The following is an 11,346-nucleotide window of genomic DNA, read 5'->3' on the forward strand; positions in this document are numbered from 1 at the left end:
TCCCAACAAACCCAAAATGCTTTCCAGCTCACGTTCTCCTCATTCCTTTCCCTTCACATTTCTACCACCTGTATGCTAATCTAAAATTTAAGATCTGCCTCCCACAGGAAAGCAAATGCCTGTATAACATGAGTAACAGGAAAAGTGGGGCAGGGGGGTAAACTTTAAGTAAAAACGATGTGGATTTATTTTATATAGTGCTCTTGTATAACCTAGGTGGAATAGTTGGATTAGTGTCCTGATACTTCAGGAATCTGAAAATAAGCAAACAGTTTTTGTAATTGTTTTCACTTAATGTTCTCTGGGAACTTTTGAAGCCCAACAGGGCTGTCTCCGTAGTGACCCTTTCCCAGTATAGATCTATATCTAAAAATTGTCAGAGTAAGTAAGAGATTCCAGTAGGAAAAAAATCATGTCCGTTCTAAATCAGTGTCCACTCCATTGCTTATTTTTAGTGTCACTAATTTTTTTTTGTTTTTTGTTTTAAGTAGTGTGTGTTGAGTAACAAAAAAAACCTCTCCAAATACTGTGTATTAATCTCCTGAAAGAGAGGAGAGGATATTTGGAAGTCGGAGCGTGCTACTTTTTGTTAAAGCGAAAAGATTATTGGTTACATACATTAATAGAATGCAAAAGAGTAGCTCCCCTTCAGTGAGGAGGATAAAATCCATAGCACATGATTACTCTGAAGCGTGTTAAATTTGTGTGTATGTTGCATGTATATAAGTAAGTTATAATTATATATCTTGTAGTGGAGGTTGTTACACCTTGAAAAAATTTCTTATCCAAGTTTAATCTTTTTTACCTTTCATCTTGTCTTTGCTCAGAGGAATGCAGTAGCATGGATAGTTGATGGCGAATTTGGAGCAGACGACTTCTCTTTAACTTAAAATTAGTCGTATTTTAAATGGCTTGGGATTTGGTGCAAACAACATGATTGATAGCTGGACAGACATGCTCGTCATGAAAAAAGAACCATTTCTGAAGCCCGATCGGGGCCAAACATTTACCACCTTGCTTCATAGTAACCAGTTGAGATGAAGCACGTCGTCAGAACGATGTTGGACGCCGTGTCGAATTTCCCCCCCCCCCCCCCCCATCGGTTGTGAAGAACTGTGCTACATTCAGGCTAACCATTGAACTCAGTATATATATTTTTTCCCTCCTGCCTTTTTGTCTGGCGGGCTACCGTTCTTGTTGCTCTTCTGTGTAATGAAGTTTAAATGCTTGTTTGGAAAACTTTATTTAACAGTTTAGAAGGCTTGATAGAAAGAGTGCTTTAGTCTGAAGAGTATACATTGGATAGGAAAGTATTTCCTTCTCTTGTTTCTCTAAATCTCTCTCCGCCTTATTTAGCTTGAGATCTTTGCAGCTTGGTTCATGGACTCTAGCCTTGCCCATTGCGCAGTATATATCAATCCAGACGATAAACCAGTGAACTATGTCAAAAGCACTCTCAATATCACACTTGACAAAAAGTTTTGTACTTTTCACATAGCTCGTTGCCCTGTAAAGGGGTTAACAGCACAATTTTTTTAAAAAAAAATAAATTATTTATAGGATTAAAGTGACTTCATTTGTATACATTTGGAATTTAAACCAGCTTAAAAAACAGTGTCATGAAATGCAGTATAACTGATGCTCTTTTAGAGTATCATGCAAGACATGGTCAAAAGCAGTGGCTGGAAGGAGTTTTACACAGGCTACGTAAAGTATTCTTTTAAAAGAAACCTCATTTCCCATCTTAATGAAGAAACAGAATTATTTAGAAGTGAGAGCTATCAAAATGCACCATGAGACTAGTAGTTTAATAAACAGGACAAAGGTCAGTTTTTAGATTACATAAATACATGCAACAAGTTTTTGTCTTAACTTGTGCAACAATTCTGATAAAAGCTTAGGAAGGACCTGAAACAAGGATAATGTTGTTTTGCTTTGTAATTTTAAAAGTACCTTTATCATCCAAATTACAATCCATATTGACAATTTGTATAATTTTTCCCCTAACTTAAATACAACTGCAGCATTTTCCTTAGTATTTGACTAACAAAGATGCATAGATTTTTGTTTTTTGAGGTATTTTGAAGTTTACAGGTTTAAATGTGTCTGCTGGACCTTGTTCTGTGCTGGTGCTGTGAATAGCCTGACATTTTTAGGAATGGTTCCTTAATTTCTTATTAAAAAGACAGTTTGAGTACTGTATGCTTCTCAAAATAAACAGGTGGCCTGGTATCTCTAGTGTGCTTCTGCACTACTCGGCAATTGATTATGGAATGGTGTTAAATTCCCTCTTCTCAACTGGATGGTGAAGGTAGTATCAGGGCTGCCATGAAGTAAAGAGGGAGCAGGGAAGAAGGCAGGCCATCATGAAAGATGTGAACAAAAGGGTGGCTGAGTCTCCTACTGGGACTAAGTAAGTACTCTAGTGTCCTCCTTGGTTGGTTGAAGGGATAACTGTCCATGGGAAGAAAAAACAGACTTGTGGTTGGGTAATGGGAATGGAGGAAATAACACAGTCATAAGACCCTTTTTTTTTTTTTTTAAAGGGTGGGGCCAGGACCCAAATGGATGCTCCCAAGGCATATAATACAAGAGAGATTCTAACAGACTATGGCCATTAGGTTCTTTGACTCTCGCTTGTAATCTTAAACACTTAAATTATACACACTTTTTGCTGAGACCAATCCTTAATTTGACCTCATCCTATATTTTGATATTTTCCCATCTGAAATAAGAACTGAATTTCAGTACCTTCAATCTCGTTCATTTGTCTTCAGCTTCCTAAAATGACTTTAAAATTCAGCTGAAATGCTTTTTAAACAAATATAAAATAGTGTTTAATATTGGAATTCAATATCTGTGTAGACTTGGATTACAAACAAACTTTAAACCAAAAAATGGAAAATTAGTTCTCTTCTCTTGACCTGCTAATTCTGGAGATCAACATTCTGTTTCTCCTGCCACCGTTGATGGCATGTCACAGCATTAAGATGATCGTCTTGGTTCTGTGGTGTCAGTGATACTCGTACAGGTTTCAGGAGAAGCAAAGAACACTGAGCTCAGTCTTGGCAAGCTAACCATTTTGGTTTAAATACAAGTCAAATATCTGAATTTTTTACAGTGCTTTACATCTTCAAAGTAGCGTACAATTGATAACAGCAACTGTGCTGCTATTTATACTTTCCAGGCTTCACATATATTCTATTAATTTGGCATTTTAAGCATTTTTAGAGCATTACTGTCTCCTTTAAACCTAAATAAAAATCTCTTCTCCACCAAGAGCATGTAATGCAGTCACTGAAGGGTGTTTTTTTTAACCCTTTATACTTTTAGATGACGTGGAGCCCATTCTGTCGTTCTTTGTTCACCCAAAAACTAACACTGACTTCACTGGGAATTTTGTGTGTGTGTAAGGAATGTGGGATCAAGCCCCTAATATAAATCCAGAAGATTGATTTGTGCTTAGTCACTTCACAGGATTTTCAGCATAGCGCCTATAGTTAAAACTATTAGCAGGGACTCCCTATCTAGTGTAAGCTACAGTACAGCACACTTGAGTCAGTACCTTCTTTTTCATTGAGAATTGTGACAAAGAATATTAAACTTTAATTCTCTTGCCAAAATACTTATTTCTTCTCTTCCTCCTCCACCCCCCCCCCCCCCCCCCGGGCAAGCTTCTGGACTTTAGAGTCTACTCCTAATGTATACATGGTGAACACTTTGGAATGGGGTTAGTGAGAAGCACATTTTGAGATTGCCATTTAAATTTAGTTATGTAACTCAACTATGCAATATAGATGGGAAGGCTTCTGTACCAGCTAGATGGTGTGGTTCATTTCTAGAAGTCTGTCTTACCAAGTTTGCTATATACATTGTGCCTGCGTCTTACACGTGATATGCAGATACTGATAGAAAGGTGAGACTGTGGCTTTATGGTACTTAGTCTGACAGCAAGATTACCTGTAGGCCTATAGGCTGTGAATGATGACTGGCTACTGTTCTAGACTCTAGACTAAAAAGAGCAGCCTAAACTATTCTTAACATGCTACCACATAGTCATAATGTGTGGTTTGAAAAGTACCAATACTTTTTGCCCATAGACCAAAAATAAGACTTTGGCTATGGAAAAAGCAAATGCAGTAGACTCATCTGCAATGTGTTCATTTCCATGTGCTTAAAAATGTTCCTAGGCTGGGATCTAAGGGTTGGAGCAAATAAGAGTCCTATTTCTCCCCAACAATCAGTTATGTCTAGTAACTGATGCTATACTTCTGGGGGAACATACTGTAAGCTTGGTTTTTTGCATTTTTTTTTTGTAGCTGTTGATTAAAATATTCACAATAGCTACTCATTATCAGCAATGTAAATCTTTCCTGAATTATGCTTAACCATTTATCTGAATGTGCCTGTGCTGTTCAGGTAAGTAGTTTTTTGAGAGAGATGATGGAACGCAAAGGGGGAAATAAGCTGCTGTTACAAATCTCTGTTCTGAAAAACTTTTATGTCCAATTCCCTCATTCTTTTAGTACAGGTTCTTCAAATGTAAAAGAAGTAACCCTAATAATTTTAAAACTAGTGCAAAGATGCAAGCTGGAAAACTATTCAACTCTTGCCAATAACTTGTCATCCTGGTTTCAAGCAATTAACGTCTAATGCAATCAATTCACTATTGGCAGTATTTGTGTCTAGTGGCATCTCGCTGCACCAATAAATAATGCTCCCAATTCAAACAAAAGTTTGAAGGTTTCTTTATTAGGATATTGCTTCCTGGAAAGTAGAACTGACACAAAATCAGTCTATGTTGAGTATATTATATACATAAAGGTGGGGGAAATCAACATACAGGTCTAGTTTACAGCCAAATTTGTTGGCTGATATGAGGGACAACCAGAAGGAGAGAAGACAGACAGACTTTCAGTAGACTTTTTCAAATCCATATCCCTAAAACAATAAGTTGTCTCAATTTAATTTATTTGAAACTCCTAGAACGAGGAGCACCAATCCTATATATGGCTTTAAAAAAATACACATTGGTTCGTGTCCATTTTCAGCTACCATACTTGATTTAGGAAGAACTGCTAATTTTAAAGACAATTAGCAAAACTTCATTAACTCTTGTACACTTTTTTCTTTTTAAAACAGGGTGGACTTCATTGAATTGTGCAGTGTTGAATTGCTGCAGTAGCTGCCTCTTGTTGCTGAAACACAAACTATAAACCCATTTCCTGTCTGCTAAACCAGATTACCTGGGTTCAGTAAAACAGCTAAGTGTGAACGTTTTCCTATTTGGTATATATGAGAGAGAGAGAGTGTGAGTGTGTGTGTGTATTACATAGACATGGAACCAAGTGTTCTAGGTACTGGTCATGTTTTACTGCATACTTTGTCATGTTGTGTGTATGTGAAATGTCCTCTGACTACAGGCATCAGTTAATATCGGTATATTTTTATAAATTTGAAATTCAGTGTGCCCCATCTTTCACTTAAACATTTTTCCTTGTTAGGGAAATGTGCTAGATTTGAATCTTAACATTTTTAGGCACAGATGGAAAAAAGTTATTGGCTCCTTGAAAATGTATGGGACAAAATGGATCATCAAAGCATGTATGTACTTACAAACCAAGCTGTAGAGATCAAGAAAAGAACTTTACTGTTGATCTCAAGATTTCTAAATTGTCAAGATTTATATGGAGTTGTGGTGGAACTAGTTAACACTTAGAGCTTTTGGTATGTAATGACTATTTGCTATGGACTGATATTAAATGTTTCAAAGGATTGCGTTCTTAAACTTTCTGGATTTTTTGTTACTGTCCTCTTGGATTATATTTAGTAGTTTAAATTTCTTTGCTATATTACATTAAAATATAAGAATGTTGGGTCTCATATTTATTTTTCACTTGTTTTACTAATTATTTACAGAACACCCTTTGTTAACTTTTTTATTTTATAAATGTGTAGTATTTTAAACATCTTTAAAAAGAAAATTGTTCAATTGGAACTACATAACTTCTGATTTGTTTTTATTAGGGTTTTTTAAAAAAACACTTTTTCCATGTCGGTGCACAGCACTTAACAGAAATGTTTGTATTCCCTTTCTTCAGTTCAATAAACAGAATGAATAACTGGACTGAATAGTTCTTAACACTCCTAACCTTCAGTTACATGGCTGTCAATTGGCTGTCCATTACACCTCAGATTTGACAATTAAAATAGAACTTTCAATATTTTAGCATTTTAGTGAATATTTTCCCAAATATGTATTTGAATCTAACTTAAATGAAGCTGACCCTTTCTAACTTGGCTCAAAATATCTATGTGTAGACTCCTAGGCTTTGCTTGTTCAGGTTTAACCTACACTAGCTGTTTTGTAATACTTGACACTTACAGCACTTTACTTTTTAGCATCTTAGTCTGTGCTTATCTACATCCTATTAATGTGTGCACTTTCAAAACACAGTACAAGCACTGACTGACTAATCCTTCCCATTCATATGAGAGGGCAATAATCTAGATAGTAAATGCTATAGGGTAGGGATTGTCTTATTTTTTTATACAGCACTTAGTACGGTAGGGTGCTGCTACATTGGACCTCCCAGGTAATGCTGTGCAGCGGTATTTAAACTACTTTTTTTGGGGTAGGTATTTCCCAACCACCTTAAGTCAGATCCTGCTTGAGGCTAGCATTGAAACTACAGTGTTGACCTAAAGGAGATTCCTCCTCCTAGCTTCCCCTTTTATTGCATGAACTACATGCGTTCACTTCCCCTGCTCTCTGTTCTCTTACCTGATATCGTGATGTTGATGCCAGTCTCCACCATCTAAACGTTAAATTTTCAAATAAGCACCTTCCTTGCTTTCTGCTACGGGGCTCCTTACAAATTTAGAGGAGAGGCTTTGTAATCCTCTGCAAAGCCACGTCTTTGACCTTTCAGTTCGTTCTTAAATCTCTTCTTGGCCATAACCCCTACAACAATCTTGACAACAGAGGCAGCTGCTGCCCTGAATTCACTGGCTATCAGTCTGACTGTCACAATGTTTCCTTGTGCTCCTCCTGGCTGTCTCTACGTGTTGCCTCTTGTTATATACTTAAATTGTAAACTTTTTAGGATGCTGGGACCATTTTTTAAAGTGTTGGCACAGTCTCTGGTGCAATAGCTCCTAGGTCCTACTATAATATAAACAATTAGTATAAAACTGTACCAGTGTTGAAAAGACATGAAAAAGTTAAAGCCCAAGGCTGACATACTATTAGCAAGCTTTTAAGGGCTTTCTGTAAAGGACTAAGGCCCTCTCTTGTAAAGTGATGCTAAAACACTTTTGTTCACAAAGGAGTACGCTCCCTCCTATTGATCATCTAGAATACATCTTTCTCCCCCCTGTAAATTCTAGTGATAGTCAGATTCTAAACACTAAAATCTGAATCATTCTACTGACTTCTGTAGTAAGGTAGAATGAAATCCAGACTAACTTTAATTGCTAGCTGGAAGTATGAAGACTCTACTATGCATTCCTCTCAGGCTATTTGTGCTCAGTGTCTTCTGATAACTATATATTTTCCTCTAAGTCCTCAGACTGTGCAATGGTTCTGTAGGATGTTGGCACTCATGTCCAGCTAATGTATTGTTAACACTTCTTACAGCTACCACAGGTACGTGATAAGCTCATGACTAAGAGGGGAAGTGACCTATGCTATGTTGGGGAGGGCCTACAACACAATCCATATTATTCAGATTCTGAAAGGTTGAGAAACTGCTGCTGTAGTGAAAGCCTGCACCTTGGTTAGTGTTAGCCCAGCATGTGCCCATTTCAACCGTTGAGCCAATGTATGTAATATAGAGACAGATTATTAGCTCTAGCCTGTTTGTTTTTGAAAGTAAAGTTATGTTCATATCTGAGTAGTTTGATACTGTAATTAGTCACTCAAGTATAGTTCCTTAAAGTGCTTGTTTGGCCATACAGCTGCTTATCAGGGGAGAGATTGGAGTCAGTCATATTAAGATACTTGTGTGGGGCAGGGAGGGTAGAAGAACAGATGGCTTTTGAGTGGTTTTTCCATTCCACAGTAGATGTTACCAACAAAGATATATCTCTACAGACATCAGGAAGGGAATCTTCTTAGTTTAACAGCACCAGCATCCAAGCTTAGGCTGCACTGGGTCTACCCTGCCCACTCTTCACAAAGTGAATTCTGACCATCACCACCCTAAAAGTCAATAGAAACCATTCATATAGTCTATGTATGTATTAATATAGGTTCTCATTATTTCTCTTCTTTCAAGGTGGTAGCACTAGCTGAAATGTTCTTAGCTTCTGCAGTGTAATTATACATTGAGGCTAGTGTCATTTCTATTATGAAATGCCATTTAATAACTTAGCTATCATGTGACAGAAGGCAAGACTTCCCTTTCTTTCTGCCCTCTCCCCTCTTAGTCACCCTAAGCCTACTGAATGTCATGGCATTAAACCAACCATTAGTTTTACAGCAAGGTCTGAAATCTGTATTGCCAAAGAGCAAGTACAAAACCCCTAAATTTTAAGCAATCTGTAAAGATGAAGTGTTCATGTCTGCTCTTCACCATTTACTTGCCCCATATATTCAAATCAGTCTGAAGCAACAGTCACTGCCCTGAGCAGTGAGTCTGTGACAAGAGGGAGAAATGCAGCAGCTATCTGGAAAACCATTCCTTAGTAGTTGTCTTTTCAAGAGGGCTTTTTTTAGGACTGAATCAGCACCCTACTGAAATCATTGAGGGTATGTTTCTACTCTACCACCACCCCACCCCCAGATCTTCACCCCTTGTTACAGACTCATGCTAACAGATATCAACCTAGTGCACTAAAAATAGCACGGATGTTGCAGCTCAGACTCTCAAACCCCCAGTAATGGAGAGTACTTGTTTCCCTGACAGTAGCAGAATGTGCCACAAGGATGCCATATTAAAGTTACTACAGTCCTGAATACAATCTGCTGTGGGTACTTTCAGCCCACAGCTTGAAAGCCCAAGCCACAGTCTCTGTGCTATGACTTGTAGTGCATTAGCTCAAGCCACACGAGCTTATGTCTGATAACCTTGCCAGGGGGACATTAGGCTTCCTTTTCAAGATACAGTTTTCCGTAAGTGGTGATATGTACATAATAATGAGATTTGGAAAGGTTTATTTTTAAAAGGAGGCAGCTTTAGTCTTCTAGTAGCACTTTTTTCAGATGGCAAGGTGGTTAGGGATCTCACCCTTGGTACTCACCTTGGTTGTTCCTTGCCTCCTGCCTGGAATTATGTTAAATGACTTCACAATGGGCATTTAACTGGTGTACATACATATACATTGAGCCACATGTCCAGCTACAGCAACCTTTCCTTTGTAAGCACCACACATTTTCCCCCTGTAGCCCTCAAGTACAATGGTTTATTTACCACTCACACAGGCCTTGTCTCTACTGGCAATTTCAAGCAAATCTCCTGTGTGTCAGTGGTCAGAGTGTTGCTATAGGTGAGCTGTCAGCATTTTCTACCACCCTTTGGACCATCCACCATATTGCAGTTATTTTAAGAGCTCTAACAGAATGTCTTTAGACTGTTGACCTTCATATTGAGAAAACACCTTAGATATGGTAGCAGTTAAAGGGACTGGAGAAGAGGTGCATTGCTGAAGTCTTCCCACATTGTTTCAGGGAAATATGGTAAGAAGTATAGGATAATACAGTAGGGAGCATCCATTCAGCACAGAAATAGGCTATGAATTTCAAATGCTACACTTGTTACTGCCTGGGTACTGAAGTTCTCAACATGTGTTACTTTGTGACATCCCAAACACCAAAAGGTGCAATGCAAACTTGTATGAATAGATACTACTTGGTTCCCTGAAGTTAGTGGAATGCACCAAGAGGATTTCCGAGAGAAGAGGTGATAAAGTTACTTCTATCCTGAATGCAAGCCTGAGTGAGCACTTTAGCCCCCCCAAAAAATCTGTGTATCCACGAGACAGAGGGAGGCTGTAGTTAAGAGCATGGAGTCAGAAACCCAAGTTGTAATCAACTCTCACTTTTATCCTCTCTGCACCTCCCCTTTCCCATCTGTAAAATGGGGATAGTACTTATACCACTTTTAGTAAAGCACTTTTGAGACCTATGGACAAAAAGCATTAGATATTAGTATTAACACTACCATGTTCACTTTGCTTTGTATACTCATCTTCCTCTACTTATCCAATCTTTTAAGACAGGTTTTCAGTTGAGCTGCAGAAAATTTCAAAACACTTGTTCTTTTCAGCATAGCTCTTGGGGGCAGGGAAGAGCATACCTTAAAAGATGCCATTTGTATTGTTTCTGCTCCCGAACTACTGTTTGGCTCCTGATTTAGTTACCTAGATTGAAGTATGAATGTTAGTATGTATACTTACTGGTCTAGCCATGGAGGGAGCCTTCCATCTCCAGCACATTCCTAGGAGCAAGGCTGTGTCATAATACACTTAAACAGCACAGAACCCTACTGTATCATCTATGCTCATAATCCTTTCTAGCTATAAGACAAATAGAAAATTTGACCCTGCCTCCTAACAAAAAGCTACACTGGACAGGAGGCTGCTTTTACTATGCCATTTTACAGAGAGATGCTTTTTTTCCAACCTCTATTCCACTGAGCAACTATTTTAGTCTTCCTGCCTTAAACGACACTACTACTGGATCTTTAATGTGAAAGAGCAGAGGTCACCGGTGCTGCTCCTCTATGAGACTTCTAAAGTTAGTGAGCAGTAATGAACCTTGTGTAAGGAGAACTACAAAAGGTAGTTCAACTAGGAACTAATGGCATACTAATACCAAGAATACATTTCCAACAGAATAAGACATCCATCAAATGACTGTACTGATTAACAGTGGGGAAGGTGGTGCACAGTTACAGGGGAGTGTGTTAGCTGGCCTTTTGTCTGCCAGTTAGAAGCCATGGCTTTTCAGGCAGGTACTCACAAGGCACAAGTGCTGGGAGAGGTTAGAACTATTTGTACTAATTCAGGAGTTGGTAGCAGCATTAAGCTTTCTGCATCCTATTTTTCTATAGCTATTGACAACCCACCCTTTCCTTAGTTAGGTGCATATTTGCATGATAGCAGATGGCATTGCAGACTGGATCTGACAATACATAGAGCATGATGGGCATCCTACTTAGCTTCTTCACTGCTACTGTAGATTATGGAAGCATTCTTCAGGAACATTCAATTGTAGCATCTCCAAGTGAGTGTACAAAGTACATGGAGCTGCAGCACAGGTCCAGTTTGCCTTTGCACATATGGTAAGCTAGGCAGCAGTAGAGAGATAGTATTCTTACTGTTGCCCTACTACCTATTCCTTCT

The 11,346-nt window shown here is 38.3% G+C and overlaps 1 protein-coding gene across 3 annotated transcripts in view; it reads left to right on the forward strand.

Moving 5' to 3' along the window:
- WDR26 (WD repeat domain 26) overlaps nt 1–5,775 on the forward strand; it is a 45,589-nt gene extending 39,814 nt beyond the window's left edge. For all 3 annotated transcript variants that reach the window (XM_084623516.1, XM_084623517.1, XM_084623515.1), the window contains one exon: nt 828–5,775. In XM_084623516.1, the coding sequence (XP_084479642.1) occupies nt 828–853 (26 nt within the window). In that variant the 3' untranslated portion in view covers nt 854–5,775. The remainder of the gene's footprint in view (nt 1–827) is intronic.
- Nucleotides 5,776–11,346: the final 5,571 nt, after the last annotated feature.

This window comes from Lepidochelys olivacea (assembly GCF_965140295.1).
Source record: "Lepidochelys olivacea isolate rLepOli2 genome assembly, chromosome: 3".
Lineage (NCBI taxonomy): Eukaryota > Metazoa > Chordata > Testudines > Cheloniidae > Lepidochelys > Lepidochelys olivacea.